Source organism: Mustela lutreola, chromosome 5 (genome assembly GCF_030435805.1).
Source record: "Mustela lutreola isolate mMusLut2 chromosome 5, mMusLut2.pri, whole genome shotgun sequence".
NCBI classification, from domain to species: domain Eukaryota; kingdom Metazoa; phylum Chordata; class Mammalia; order Carnivora; family Mustelidae; genus Mustela; species Mustela lutreola.
In genome coordinates this window covers 41,327,233-41,342,540 of record NC_081294.1, presented here as the reverse complement: position 1 = coordinate 41,342,540, position 15,308 = coordinate 41,327,233, and the positions used below count along the sequence as shown (strand labels likewise).

General features: G+C 51.5%; 1 protein-coding gene across 3 annotated transcripts in view; it reads right to left on the bottom strand.

The window, feature by feature from the left end:
- AFAP1L1 (actin filament associated protein 1 like 1) overlaps nucleotides 1–15,308 on the bottom strand; it is a 58,474-nt gene that overhangs the window by 25,365 nt on the left and 17,801 nt on the right. Inside the window, exons 1-6 of one of the 3 annotated variants that reach the window (XM_059173990.1) lie at nucleotides 8,001–8,368; nucleotides 7,718–7,846; nucleotides 6,585–6,668; nucleotides 5,717–5,814; nucleotides 4,494–4,602; nucleotides 418–543 (exon numbers count right to left, since the gene is read on the bottom strand). In XM_059173990.1, the coding sequence (XP_059029973.1) occupies nucleotides 418–543; nucleotides 4,494–4,602; nucleotides 5,717–5,814; nucleotides 6,585–6,668; nucleotides 7,718–7,846; nucleotides 8,001–8,247 (793 nt within the window). In that variant the 5' untranslated portion in view covers nucleotides 8,248–8,368. Of the gene's footprint in view, nucleotides 1–417; nucleotides 544–4,493; nucleotides 4,603–5,716; nucleotides 5,815–6,584; nucleotides 6,692–7,717; nucleotides 7,847–8,000; nucleotides 8,369–15,308 lie in introns of those variants that run through there. The other 2 variants (XM_059173992.1, XM_059173991.1) reach the window with 2 other exon arrangements.

Sequence of the window (15,308 nt, the reverse complement as noted above, 5' to 3'; positions counted from 1 at the left end):
ATCTCCCTCATCAGGCTATTAGGATCAGTGACCACAGGGCATTCAGCCCAGTATCTGGCACTCAGTGAGCGCTCCGCTAACATCAGCTACTGTCATACCCCGTCATCGTCATGTCCTTAGTTTCAGGTGACTCTCATAGCACCCAGCAAATGCCTATTTTATACTGAAGGCAACTGGAGGCTCGAAGAGAATAAGACTCATTCAAGGTCAGTCACCAAGGGTCAGGGCAAGGGCTAGATCCAGGGCTCTTGACTCCCATGCTGGTGGTCTTTCCACTGAACCCTGGAATCACTGAGTACAAGGGCTTGGGGCCTCTGTGGTGACCCAGAGGGGCTGGTGTGCACGTGCATGCCAACGGTCAGGTCAAGGCCTGTTCTCTGAGGTTAGGGCCATTCTGAACAACTTCCCAGTACTTACAGGAGTTCTTTAGCTCCCCATTCATCCTGGTCGCGGGGTAGCTGCTGTCTGCATCCTCGTAGTAGCCATCCATGATGGAGTGGGCTGGGCTGCAGCCATCTGTGGGGTTGGTGGAAGGAGCGGCACCTTGGAGAAAGACAGGCAGGCTTCAGGGGAAGACTCCAGACACCCTGCCCCTCCTTGGGGAAGATAGAGTACAGCTCCCTTGCCAGGATAAGGGGCCTCCTCTCTGTATGTCATCTGCTCTAGCGCCCCACAAGCTCTCTGTGCTACTATCACCAGGAGCTGCCCTTTTGGGCCCTGTCACACCTCTAAGGGCTGTGTTCATGCTATTCTGTGTGCTCTCTTAGCTTCTGCTAGAGAACTCCTACTCATCCTTCAATACCTAACTCAAAGATCCTTCTTCTGACCTTCTCAGACAAAGAATGGTCAGCATCTCCTCAGTGATCCCACAGCACTGGTGTGTGTGTGTATGTGTGTGTGTGTGTGTGTGTGTGTGTGTGTCTTGGTCACAGCCCTCTCCCTCTACGTTGCTCTAGCTGTCTGGGCTCAGCACCCCCTCATCTTCTGCCACCTCGGTCCTTCTGCTCCCTTCCTTATACATATGCTCTCTCTTGTGACAGTGATTCTCCCAAACCTTTGTGACTATGGGCAGGAACTGGACTAGAGGAGGTAATGGAAGCGCATACAATAGTGAACACAACAGCTGGAATGTTCCATGGAATGTTCCCAGCACATTCCCACTCAGGGGGGAGCACAGTGCAGGGGAGGGGCTATGTGGCATTGTATTCTCTCAGATTTACTTGGGGTCTCTTTAAAATGCAGATCCCTGGGCTATCTCCCTAGAGATTCTGATTCACCGGTGGGGACCGAACTGATCAATTGACATTTAAAAAAAACCTACTTAATAAGGGATGCCTGGGTGGCTCAGTTGGTTAAGCAGCTGCCTTCGGCTCAGGTCATGATCCCAGTGTCCTGGGATCGAGTCCCATATCGGGCTCCTTGCTCAGCAGGGAGCCTGCTTCTCCCTCTGCCTCTGCCTGCCATTCTGTCTGCCTATGCTCGCTCTCTCTCCCTCTCTCTCTCTGATAAATAAATAAAATCTTAAAAAAAAGACCTACTTAATAGGACATTAAAAATCTGTACAAATAGAAACTATATGGAACGCCAAGAAATCAGATTTTTTTTTTAAACAGTTAAGGTTATTTTGATGCAGATGGTCCCTGGGGCACACTCTGAAGATCGGTGGGTTAAAGGCATGTGCTTTGGGTTTGACCAGATTTGAGATGAATCTGTCACCACCATTTATTGGTCATAAAAGTCTCAGTTTCTCTGCATTTCAGGTTCTTCACCTTACAGTAAGGGGAGCAGTTCCCACTTTGGACTAGTGATACAATGCATACAAGCTCTTGGCACAATGCCTGGCACATAAAAAGCACTAGACAGATGCCAGATGTCATGATTATTACCATTTCCTTTGACTCCTACAATGCAGGGAGGTAGGTATGAGGCCCATTTTACAGATGGGGATGCTGGGGCCATATACTGTTTGCTAGGGCCAAAGGCTGCATGAGAACTGAGGTTGTCAGCTTAGGGAATAGATGCACATCCCCTCTTCCAGGAAGACTTCCTTCATGCAGTCCAACTGGCTCTCACACCACACTGTTCTTCAAAGTGCTGCTCTGGGCTCCCGGCCCCTGCCATCCATCTGTTTCCTGAGGACAGCAGCACTCAAATTCCCAGCAACTGGGAGACCTAGTGCTATCTCCCTAGTGATGATCAGAGCCTGCCTTTCCCAGCAGGTCCTCTGCGGCCTCAGATGCCGGCGACATCCTGTGAGATGGAGGGGGGCGGGCGGGGCGCAATGGGAAAGAGGGAGGGGACACGCAGGCAGCACACTTGAACACCTGGCAGGGCTGGTCACTGTGTCAGAGGAAGGATATTCCCCGACAGGCTTGGCACCCTCTCCCTGGTCAAGCTCCCTGGCCCTTCCTGAGGCCCGCCCTTCCCTCCTGCCCCAGGATCCCCGCTGCCCCAGTGGAAAGGAGTGTGAGCTCCTGGGGAAGGTGGAGGAACCTCGCTCAGTGGAGGGCCTTGATCTGAACTTCAGCACTTTGTCCTCACCTTCCTCTCCTGTCCTCAAGTGGATAAAATAGAACAAAGTCACCTGCTTCGGATCCAAATAGCCTCTTGCAGCAACACAGACTGCAAGACTTTCAAGGCCAAAGAGAACCACTGACCACCTGGTCTAAGCCCACCCTTCCACTTTGTTTTCACTAGTTGATTCATCCTAAAAATAACATGCCACAGTAGCCCCAGGTGGAAAAAACCCAAATATCCACCAACTGACAAAGGACTGAACAACTATCCGTACAATGGAACACGACATGCCCATAGAAAGGAGAGGAGTACCGATTCACGTGGTGATGCGGGTTAAGCTCAAAAACAGTATACTAAGGGGAAATAAGCCAGGCACCAGAGGCCACACATTGTACGGTTCTATTTATATAAAAGATTCAAAATTGGCCAATCCACCGAGACAAAAAGCAGATTGGTGGTTGCCAAGGGCTCAGGGGAAAAGGACAATGAGAGTGACTGCTTAATGGGTACTTGCTTTCCTCCCTGAGTGAGGCAATGTTTGGGAACGAGGTAGAGCTGATGCTGCCCAACACGGTGAGTGTACTACTAAATGCACCTGATTGGACACTTTAAAGTAGTTGAAATGGTCCATTTATGTTACGTATATTTTGTTACAATAAAAAAATAGGCCCATGGTGATAAGCACGATCAGTATAAAAGAGGATGAATGGGAAAATATTATGTTCCCTTCCCCCAGGTGTCTATTCATTTCCCACAGGGGAATACTGTTCACGGGTCCTTGCACATCCTAGCAAAATTGCTAAAATGCATGCGTAAGTGCATGCGTCCCCCATTCAGGAACAAATGGAATCCTATAATAGGTAGTATTCTGTGTTTGAGGTTTTGATTAATGAAGGTATCTTGGAATTCAGTTCTGATCAGCACAGACAGACCCGTTTCTTTCTTTCTTTCTTTTTTTTTTTTTTTTTTTTTTGCAGTTGGAGTATAATCCACTGTGCTACTGAGTGAGAGTGGAACACCACATAAACATTACATTCTAGAAGTTCAACTACAAATGTTGGGTCATCCAAAAACCGTAGTATAGTTTCTTGGTATGTATTGTTGGCTTGCTCCATCCCAGCCAGTGGATTAGCTGATCCGCAAAGAAACAGCCATTCATTTCCGGGCTGGAGGAAACCCATGGAAAGATGACTGTTGTGGCTGATTTAAGAGATTTTTCAGAGGCCATTTGTACCAGTGCCCTCTAAATTATTTCATTTTATTGTGTTCACCTACCAGTAAAAAAGTAACCATGTAATGTACTTCCATGTATGCATGGGTCCATTATATGTGTGTGGATAGACTGCTTACAGGCTTATGCTATTATTAGATTATAAATATTAGAACTCCAAAACATTCATATAGAAATTTTAGAAAGGAGTGTTGAGCTAAATGTCAGGAAGGCTTCTAGTCCTTGTTCCTTTATCAATTCGTGAATTCCCTGGGGTGCCCACATTCTATTCGGAGACCTTTTGATTTCGGTCACATGCTTTTTTATCCTCCAAGTTAACTTAATAACTCAATCTGCCCCCAAGACATGGTGGGGCTGAAGTATGAACCAGCTCATGGGGTACACCAAGGAGGAGCACATAGCGAGCCCCGGCTTCAGTTCTTGGAACTGGGACACAGTGCCCGGCTGTGGACCTCCGTCCCTGCACGATTACATGCATGTTATCCAGCCCCCTTCTTATTTTCAGGATAGGGAAGGGGAATGTCCAAGGCTGGACAGAACTGGGGCTGTAACCAAGTCCCTGATCACTGGGACTAGGACCACTGGCCTCCTCCCCTTAGAGAGGCTGGGGGCTCAGGCAGCTTTTACCCCGGTTGTATGGAGGACTAGGCAGGTGCTGGGCTTGGAGCTCCAGCCCTGGCAGGACACACGGGAGCTTTAGGAGAGGAGTCCCAGTTTGTAGGGGGTGGGGAGACCAGAAACTTACTGTGGGAGCTGATGTACTCAGGGGACTTGCCTGGTCCCAGGGGTAGGGCCTCTTCATAGTAGTCCTCTGGTGGGGGCCGTTGGGGAAGCGGTGGAGGCAGGTCGGCTGACTGAAGGGGGACAAAGGAGGCAGGTAAGACCAGGAAGGCCAGGAGAGCGGACGGAGTCGGTGGGGTGATGGAGAGGAGGCTGGGGCAGAGAGAGGCGGGAGCCCCAAGGAGGTGGAGGGGGGATGCAGATGTGAAGCAGGAACTTCCGACAGAGGGGCAGAGGGCAGAGGTGGGAACCCTGAGAGGCCACCTGGTCCTCTATTTCTTGTCCGACTCATTTCAGCATCAGGACTTCTTGAGAGGTTCTAAAAGTTTTGTGGAAGGTCACACAGATGTCATTAGGCTTTTGATGAAGTAAGCCCATGTGGAATGATAAAAAACCGCCAGAGTTCGGCAGTGCTCTGCAAACATGTCTGCACACCTGTGAGGAAGCACGACAAGCATGTGGAAGACACAATACTCAGTGAGGTGGCACGGCCTCATGGTTAAGAGCTTAGGCCCTGAGGCCAGGGCACCCCCACTTCACCGGGATTAAGCTCTGTAGCTCACAAGTTGTGGGCACTGACATGTTTACTCACGCTAAGCCTTATCTGTAAAATGGGGATACCAACGGTGCCAACCTTGTTCAGTTATTGTGAGCATGAAAAGGACGCAGTGAGGGGTCAACAGTTGGTACCATTGGATGGCGATGAGGATAGTGAGTTATGCAGTCAACGCAGTGTTCAATGTGATTATGAGCCCCTTGCCTTAGTTCCAAGGACGAAGGCAGGGAACCCCAGGTATGAACCAAAACTTTATTTTGCAAGTGAAAAACAGGCTCAGAAAGGGGAGGTGGCTCATCTAAGACCACATGGCAGCAGGAGGAGGGCAGAGGCCACCAAGCCCTAACCCAGAACTTTCCCTACACTCACTCCACGTTTATTATGGCAGTCAGAAGTTGGGGGGGGGGGTGTCCTCTGTGCCTGAAGGGACAGGGCCGTTTACCACATTATCCCTGTTCAGTGTGGGCGTGGTGAGCACACCATGGGTCACTGAAATGTTCCCACCGCCCGTTTCTCCCCTTAGAACAGGGTCCTGCACAGCCGGGGGGTCCTAGGCATTGGCCGGAGAGCTTTCCTGGCCACTTCAGAGGGACAGAGGGCCAGAGGGTTTGGGAACCCAGGCCATGACTCACGTGTCTCAGAGACGGGCTCTTGGCTGGCTCAGGGCTGGCTCCTTTGCAGGGCTCCCCATCATCCTCTGGCATGTCCCGGAGGTCGCTCAGGTCACAGTCTACCAAGGGCCAGGCCATGGGGGCAGAGGAAGCCAGGGATGAGCTCAGTAGAATGGGAGGAAGCCTGGACCTGGGGTCTGGAGGCCTCTATCACCTCCTTCGTTAGAAACCCTCGGCAAGCGACCCCATCACTCTGAGACTTGGTCTTCTCCTCTGTACACCGGTCTCAATAATCCCTTGCCTTGTCTGTCTGCCAAGGTTACCAAGAGGACCAAAAGAGATGGTATCTGGTGTGGTGCTTTGGGGATTTTCAAGAAGTAGGTCATGAAGGCCCTGTGTCTTCCCTCAGTCTCTCCATCCCTGAAACGTTCACCTGACCTGCAACTTTCTCAAAGAGGAATAGTGCTATCTTCCCTTGGGAGGGAGCAGGGCTGGGACACGTCCTGCCCACAGCCCGGCGTGGCTGCTCCCATGCCCCCTGGCAGCTCTCCTTTCTGCTGGGGGGCAGGGAGGCTCAGCCCAGAGTTCAGGCGGCCACCACCAGCGGCTCTGAGCAGCAGAGCAACAGCGTCTTCTGTGGCCTATGCGTTCCTCCCTATCTTTCTTAAAATCCTGGGGATGACTTCCGGTGACCATAGAGATTCTGACTGGATTTTCAGACTGGGCAGGGCCCAGAGAGGCCAAGGGACTTGCCCACTGTGACTCAGTGCTGCGACGTTAAGAGTCAGACTCCCACCCAATCCGAGGACCCTTCCGGAGACGGGGCCAGGGGGCTCGCACACGCAGGGAGAGGACAGCTCCTGGCTGGGGTTGGGAGACGGCCGCTTACCGAACTCTTCAAAGAGGGACTCCACGAAGCTGGGCCCAGAGTGGAGGTCTGCTGTGTTCACATACAGGTAGGAGACTTCCTTGGCTGTGAGGAGTGGGAGAGCCCAGCTGCGGTGAGGGGGCTGTGGTCTGCTGCTGCCCACTCTGAGGACGGCCGGGTCCCCCCCTCCCGCCACCGGGACACAAGCCCACTCAGGACTCGGCCCCTTTGACAAAGCACGTGCACAACCTAAATGAGTTCCCTGGTTTTCAAACTTTGTTCTGATTTTTAGCTCTTTCCTGAGCGTCTCCTTCTCCAAAGGAAAGGATGCTCAGAGCACGGTACAGAAAACAGAACGTAAGGCTGCTCTGGGGAGGGCCAGGGGCAGGGCCAGGGCCAAGCATGGCTGGCAGACCACCGCCCCTCCCACCCTCCCACAGTCCTGTGAGGCCTGCCGATGACATCAGCCTGTTTTGTCCCTGGAGGACAGGCTCAGAGAGTCACCCAGGAGTGATGCCCATGCCCTCAACCCTCAGACCCCCACAACACTGTATGGGTACACTAGGGCTTGTCAGAGTTTACTGAGTGCGGGGCTGACCTGGGGCATTGAGCACAGGCAGGAGTGGATGGGGAGCCCTTGCTGCAGAGCGACGGTGGGGCAGAGAAGCCATGGGGTTCCTGGAGGGGCATGAGGGAAGCCACAGGGCCAGGTACAGCTCGCGGAGGGTGTGTGTGCAATGTGTGTGCTGTGTGTGAGTGTCGTGCATGAGAGTACGTGGGGTACACGAGGTGTACCTGGGTGTGCTGTGTGTCGTATATCGCGTGAACTGCGTCGGGGAGAGCGTGCTGCTGGTGCGTGTGGGGCATGTGTCACGGGACAGCATATTTGCTATGGGTGTCCTGTGTCGGTGAGACTGTGTTGTGCACACGAGTGAGCATGGTGTGTGTGTGAGTGTGTGTGGCAGCTGTGTTGTGTACATGAGCATTAGTGGGTCAAGTTGGGAGGGGTATGAAGAGCCAGGATGGAGAAGGAACAAAGTGGCTGAGGACACCGGTCAGGCCCTGAAAGTGTTTGGTGGCACGCTGTGAGGCTTTGGTCCTGGGGAGTTCCTGAAGGTTCTTGAGGAGCTGGGGGCAGAGGGTCGGTGGCTGACCTGGGAGGGGCTGCAGGCTCTGCAGGATGGAGGCCACAGCCATCTTCTTCTCCAGGGCGGTGTCACTGAGGTACTCATGGTCCAGGAGGCTGAGCAGCCCCGTGAGCTCAGGCAGCAGCTGCTCCAGCACTAGAAGGAAGCACGGGGGAGGGAGGCTTGTGGTCAGGATCCCAGCTCTGCCCTCATCCACCAGAGGCCAGGGCAGCCCAGGCCAAAGGCAGGGCGGGTGTGACAGGGAGACCTCAGAAGCCCTCCCACAGCTGTCCCCGGGCTGTCCACTCACCTCCCAAGGGAGAGCCCTGCTCAATTAACCATGATGTTCCGCTGCGCCTCCCACTCTCCCTCAGACCTCCTACGGCCTTGGCCTGAGGACACATGCTCCCAGCTTGGGCCTGGTGAGCCCAGGTAAGCTGAATAGAGGCTCTCGGCCTGCCCTTGTCCCAGCATGCCCTCGGCTGTCCAGGCCCAGGTCTCCTTCCTCGCTGCAGCTCGGGGCTCAGTGCAGGTCCCGGGCTGGAGCCCCTGGCCATCCAGGACACAGGCAGGAAGGGAGCCTTCCTGTCCCATCAGTTCATATGCTTCAATCTCTGGAACCTTCTGTTTCCGGTGCCTTGGTGGGAGCCAAACTAAACATTAACCCTTCCCATCCCAGGCCCCAAACCGTTGTCACCAGTCTTTCAGTGCTTTACCAGTGTTTTTCAAACTTCAGGGTATAGAGGAATTACCTGGGGAGCTCATCAAAATGCAGAGGCGGGCTCAGGTCTGGGACAGGACCCGAGATTCTGCACTGCCAGCGAGCTCCGGGCTGACGCTGACGTCGCTGGTTGAGACCACACCGAGTGGCAAGCCCCACAACACACAGTCCTTTAAGACCAGAGCATACCGCAACCATGATGTCATTGATGTGTCCCTGTCCCTAACAGTAACTTGGGACTTGGTTCGCCTTAGACCAGCTTTGTACAGTAGTAGTACTGTCCTGCTTTGTGACTTGCTAGTCACTTGTGCAGAATACTAAAAGCTAAGCGTGTTGAACAATTCTCATGAGCTGTACTAGGCCTTCCATACTTATAATTGCATTTAAATTTACTATTGAGCATTTTATGGCTCAGAGTGGTTAAGTAACTCCTCCAGGGTCACACAGCCAATGACACTTCATCTGGCCTTAGCTCCCTCCCTTCTAACCATGGCACTAGACTGCCTTGCAGGACTGCATACAACCATACCAACGAGTTTTGAGATCGGTCCCACGAGCACACCTCCTTTTTAGAAGAAGAAACCAAGGCTCAGAGAAGAGCGGTGTCTTGCTTGCAGTCACACAGAGGTCACCGAAGAGCCAGGCCTCTGGCTTATAGTCTCTGGGCTCCCAGCCCCATGGGCTTCTCTCCACCCTGGACCCTCCTAAAGAAACAACCAGACTCCGACTTACAGTTATAGGGTCTGGGTGTGTTAGAGGGGCTATAACCTCGTGAATAACTGCTGGAGCCAATCTGCTGGGTTCAAGTTTAGACTCCATTCATTATGGTGAGACCTGCGAAAGGTACTTAGCCTGTGACTCAGTTTCTTCCTCTATGCAGGAGTAATAATAGCACTTGTCTTAGAGCGTTCCTGGGAAGATAATTAGGTTATGCATGAGGAGTGCCTTGCCCTATAGAGAGTAAATCTCACGCCAACTCAGCTGTTGCCGTTGTCAGTGTTTAGCATGCTGGTCTATGCTGGGTGGGTCTCTAGAGCTGTCTGCTTCCCCAGCAGGCTGGGAGGCTCTAGATAGGGCAGACCGCCCTAGGAATCTCAGCTTCCTCGGCATCTAGTCTGGGGTCTGCTCAGTGCCGGCTCTCCATATGTGTTTCATGAGAGAGAGCATGAGTGGATGACTACGCCAGGATTTTTAAAAACTAGAATTGTACACACAGATAGTGGCAGTTGTTGGAAAAAATGGGATGTGGCCATCTCTCTGTAGCATTCCGTCATCACCTTAAACCTGCTAGAAAGGAGCTAAGAGCTGATGCTGTCAGCGGCCACTGTGTGAGCTCCTCTCTGCTGCTGGGCACTGAGATAGGGGATGTGACTGCCCTGTCTCATCTGTAAGCAGGTCCTGCTGGGGTACCTTTGTTCCAGAAGAGGACCAAGACCAAGAGAGGCTGCGGGATGGTCACACACGTGATTCCTAGAGCTGTGGAGTCGCACAACGCCAGGGGGCGCCACTTGCTTTGCAGCCCAAGTGCAAGGGACCCAGAGGCCCTGCTCTCTCCACGGCCCCAGCCCTGGCAGTGCCCCCTGAGCAAGGCTTCTGATGGGAAGATTTCCTTCCTCAAAGTAGGAAACCACTTAAAATCTGAAGAACATCTTAGGTAGATTTTAGCTGTGGCAAAGGAAATCTTTACAAATGGAATCACAGACTTCTCGGGCACCTTCAGCAGACACACTGAAAGTCGGTTAACTCAGTTCTAAGATATTGACTGAGCGCTAATTGTGTGCCACTCAGGGGATTGAGAAAATGAGTAAGATTGTTTCAGTGGGTATGCTCCCCCCCCCCACACCCCTAATTACTCATGAGGGAGGCCATGGTAAACACTCCCAGGAAGGCACCACGGGGGACCATGGTAGCTTTCTCATGGCCTGCAGCCATAGTTCCTATTTGAAAATTCATGACATTGCTCTGATATTACGTGGGAAAGTCAAGGCTATGGGATACAGTGACTATCCCTCTGAAACTTTTTGGCTTTGGGATTCCTTTGCACGTTAGGAAATTATCAAGGCGCCAGAGAACTTTTGTCCTATGTGCCTTACAGTTACCAATATCGACTGTATTCACAATTAAGGCTGAGGAAATTTTAAACCACAAGAACACACCAGCACATATCCCATTAGCCTTCAGAGCTACTGTGTCATCACACAACACAACCTCTGGAAAACTCCACAGTAAACCTCGAGAGAATGGGAGTGAAAAAAGGCATACTGCGTCTGAGTATCATAGAAAAGTAGGTTTGACCTTGCGGACTCCCAGGAAGCATCCCCAATCACACCTTTCTGAGAATCGTGGCCCTTCAATGAATGACCTTGGATTGCTAAGTCTTGCCCCTGTGTCCACTCCTCCCTCCCTCTCTCCCCAACTCCCTCCCGCCCTTTCTGCCTCTCATCTCACTCTGGGGACCCGACGATTTCTTCCTGCTCTTATCAGCCAAAGCTTATGTGCCAAAGCTTAGATTCCTGCTTCTAAAAGCTCTCCTGCTACTAATTTGAGGTTTGTTGCAATTGTTTCCAAAGTAAGAACAATTAGGTTCCGAGTGAGTTCTCTGCACGGAAAGGTGGGGGAGTTTTAATACCTAAGCTTTGTTAACGGCTCTTTAAATTCTTTTCCCTGATTGTTAATGGGATTCTTAACATGGGACCCTGACTTCTAAGTGTTCTTGTTGAATGGAGACGTGATCACAAAAGTCCAAATAGAGCAAAGGAGAAGGAGGAAACTGAGTGAACCTGGGAGAAGCCTATGGGCAGTGAGGAGCTGCCCAGGACCTGTGGCAGCTTCTGTAGCCTGAAAGGACCTGGCAAGGAGCAGGTGGCTGAGGGACAGTCCCCCAGCATTTCCAGAGTTGGTTGGCGGAGGGAGCGTGAGCCACAGGCGGCGTCTCAGCCTGCAGCGGGCAAATGGGCGAGAACCCTTCCCCAAGGCAGAGCAGTGACTGTGTGCTGGGCACTTAAGGCTCACCTTCTCATTTCAGCCTCATAAGCTGCACAAGGAGGGACGTAGTGTGGGGCTCTGTGCCCCAACGAGGGAGGGAACAGAGGCTCGGAGAATCGAGGCCACGCTGCTAGTAATTGGTAAGGGCAGCCCTGGAGCCCGGGTCTGTCCAACGTCACAGTGTACATCCTGTGCTGGAATCTTCCATCAGAAAACGTGGGCTCACAGCAGTGGAGGCCAGGCTGGGGCAGGGAAGAGGCAAGTAGCCCCTCAAAACCCTCCTGCTGAGGGCTCTGGGCCATGACTTCATTTGGGTTCCCGACCTGGGGACCATAACCCTTACTGGGGGGCTGAAATTCTTGCTCAGTCCATCTCTTTGCTCTGGGCCTGTTTGTGTACTTCAGAGCCCTCACTCTCGAGATCTCAGAGAAGCAAAACAAGCTTCTCAAATCATCTACCTGGCTTCAACAGCAGGATCTCATCCCAGGGAGCCCCTTATACCTCCTGGGCACAAAAGGGTTTTCAGCGGGTGCTCGGCTCTTCAAAGGCAGTCCCGAGCTCTCCTTCCAAAAACTGGCTTTCAGGGGCAACGACTGTGGCAGTGCCTTCCGTGGCAGCTTCGTCTTTAGTGCCAGAGAACTGAAACCACAGGGATTTAAGTGATGGCAGAATTGAATGTGGAGAGAAATCGTATGTGCATAGTGCATATGGTGAGGGGTTCTGCCAGGCCTCAAACAGACGGCCAGGACAGCAGCCTCAAATTTTAGCAAGAAGGAGACTCTCCCAGGGGCGTTGCTGGAAAGGCTGATTCTTGGATCTCCTCCCTGGGCTTTCTGGTTCTGCAGACCCTCTACTGAGAACCAAGAAGCTGCATTTTATTTCATTTTATTATCTATTCTTTTTATTTAAAAGATCTTATTTCTTTTTTTACCAGAGAGCGAGAAAGCGAGAGCGCAGGCAGAGGGAGTGGGAGGCAGAGGGAAAAGCAGGCTCTCTGCTCAGGATGTGGGACTCGATCCCAGGACTCCGGGATCACGACCTGAGCCCAAGGCAGCCGCTTAACCAGCTGAGCCACCTGGGCGCCCCAGAACCTGCATTTTAATAAGCACTCCAGGTGGTTCCGAGGTTCAACCCATGAAAGCTACTCTGCCAGAAAACCCACACTGCAAGGCACGTTTGTGAACCCAAGGAACATGGGAAGGTGTTTCTCCTTTGCTCCCAAGTTATCATCAGACCTCACCTTAGAAAAACTGCAAGTCCAGGGTGCCTGGGTAGCTCAGTGGGATAAGCCGCTGCCTTCGGCTCAGGTCATGATCTCTGGGTCCTGGGATCGAGTCCTGCATCGGGCTCTCTGCTCAGCAAGGAGCCTGCTTCCCTCTCTCTCTCTGCCTGCCTCTCTATTTGTGATCTCTCTCTGTCAAATAAATAACTAAAATCTTTAAAAAAAAAAAAAAAAAAAAAAAGGAAAGAAAAACCGCAAGTCCAGGTGGGAACAGGAGCTCCCACAGATTATAACTAGCCAGAGCAGGGAGTCTGGCGGAGAGGAGCACCGTGCATGGGCCCTTGCGGTCAGACCCGGCACCCTGCAATTCTCCAGCTACTGCTTCCAAGCGACAGCAAGATGGCACGCTGGGGAGCTCCGCGCCCTGGCCTTCTGTCTGTCACCCTGACGGCAAGGCGAGGCCAAGTGCCGACCGACCCCTGCCAAGCGAGGCAACTGAGTGTGTGCAGTGCTCGGTCTTTGGTGCCTGGAGCCTGCACTCAGTCGGGGCCCTGCTGCCGCGAGGGCTGCTATCTCCTGACCGCCTCTGAACTGTGTTGGCTCCCGAGCACTGCTCAGGTGCTGTCTGGCCACAGATCTGCCGTAGTTGGGTACCAAGCTCCATCAGGACAGGGACCGTGTCTCGGTCACAGTAGCTGTCGGATAAGCATTTGTTTAGCCAACGTGGCATTTTGATGACCTAGTCCAACCTTCTAATTTTAAAGACGTGACAAGTGGAGGTCCGAGAGGTTCTTTGACTTAGGTAGGGCACCACAATGAAATGAAAATCAAAGTCCCTAGTGTTAAAGTCACACAAAGCTTGCGACTTGGCGGAGTCATCAAAGAGTGAGCGAGAGCACGGGCCGTGCACCATCTGGCCCCTCCTCGCTTGGCTGCTTTCCAGTGGTGGCCCCCCGGGGAAATTTCCTAACTCGTCCAAGCTTCCAGTTCTCTATCTGCAGACCCCGGGGGTCATCACAGTAACTGCTTCACGCAGTCATTGTAAAGATGAAAGGAAGCCATGCACGGGGGCTCAGTGCTCTGGACAGGTGCCTGGCCATTTACGTGTGACTTCCAGAGAGTTTCGGGTGCTGGGGCACAAGGGAGGGGAAGAAGGGGGTGTCCGGGGACAAGAGGACACGGGGACTCTGCAAGCCTTGCCACAATGACAGTTCATAGCTCTGAGCCTGACACTGAGCTTAGGGTAGCTGTGGCAGTAGGAAGGGCTGGAGCCCCTTTCCTCAGGGGGCTCCTACCTACCTTAAGAACACCCCCCATTCCAGATGAGGGGACATCTTTCATTTGGAGGGTCCCTAGTCAGAAGAATCTCCTTCACCAATTCCTAACCGGCCCCCTCCCATCTTCACTCCTGGTCCAGGTCTTGCCTGCTTTCTGAGGACAGACTAGGGCATCAGGACAGCATTATCTTTTGTGTCTAAAGTTTATTTAGAACCACGAATACATTTCATTGATCTTGTTTGGTTTAGCTGAGCCTTAGGGAGGTACAGTGAATTCCAGCGAGGGGGAAAAAAAAAACAACAGGAAGAAATGGTTTAATCATTGTTTATAAAACTTCAATCTTTCACTAAGTGGACAGACAGACTCGGAAACCCAAGATGGGTGATAATTGTTCATTAGGTTTCAAAAAAAATTGCCAAATAAAATCAGGAACTATTTTAAAATATTTAAGATTAGACCACTAAGTGTTTACTTGTTATTGGTGAGTACCCAACTAAGATCAATTTTCTCTCCACTCCTCCACCCTCACCACTTCATTTAAATCAAAATGAGATGGTGCAGAGCAGAAAATAAGCCACAGGCAGAAAGCACTGTTGCTTGCTCCCAGGACTGTACCCCCATGCATTATGAATGAAGTTTTCAATCCAAAGGTCTTTATCATAGCTGGTAAGTGTTCTATGGCAAAGGCTGGAATTATATAGAGATCTCAAAGGTAAAAGAGTCTAATTTCCGAAACAAAAGAGAAGTGAATAATTAACCTTCTGCAAACCACAGGAATAATAACCCCTGTTTTGGCAATGACCTAGTGGGCGCCCTGACTTTTGATCTCATTCCTGGGCAATTTTCAGACTATGGAATTTACAAAAATGCTTGGAAACAGCTTGCAAGTTACAACGCCATTAAATGCAAAGCAGTGGGAGGAAATACAATTTCTCTTTCCCCCATCTCCTTTTTTGACAAGCCTCTCTAGGACAAAGATAACTTATCCTTCTTTGTCTTCAAAGTCAGAGAACATGCAACAAGCATGATTCAAAAATGGAAAACAGGAAAGTTGTCAGTATGTGGTGTTTACAAAGGGCATACCTGTTTTATTTGTTTACTCAAATTTTCTTTCTCATTTTCCAAACAGCAAAATAACCCAATTTCCAGCTCCTGAGCTGGAGAAGGGACCAATGTGTTACTTTAAAAATTTTTGGTCATGATCTGAGAGATGACTTTCTGTATCCAGTGCTACAATAAGCTAGCACATTCATGAGGTCTGACTCCACTGTGGGGGTGGGGAGGCAAGGCACCCTGAAAAGGCAAGCAGTCTACTTAGCAGGTGTGACTTCAATGTTTGGGTAGGGGGAAGGGAAGGAAGAGAAACCCTTTCCTGTGGACTTCCAGTTCTGCAGGTCTTTCCAGAAAAACTT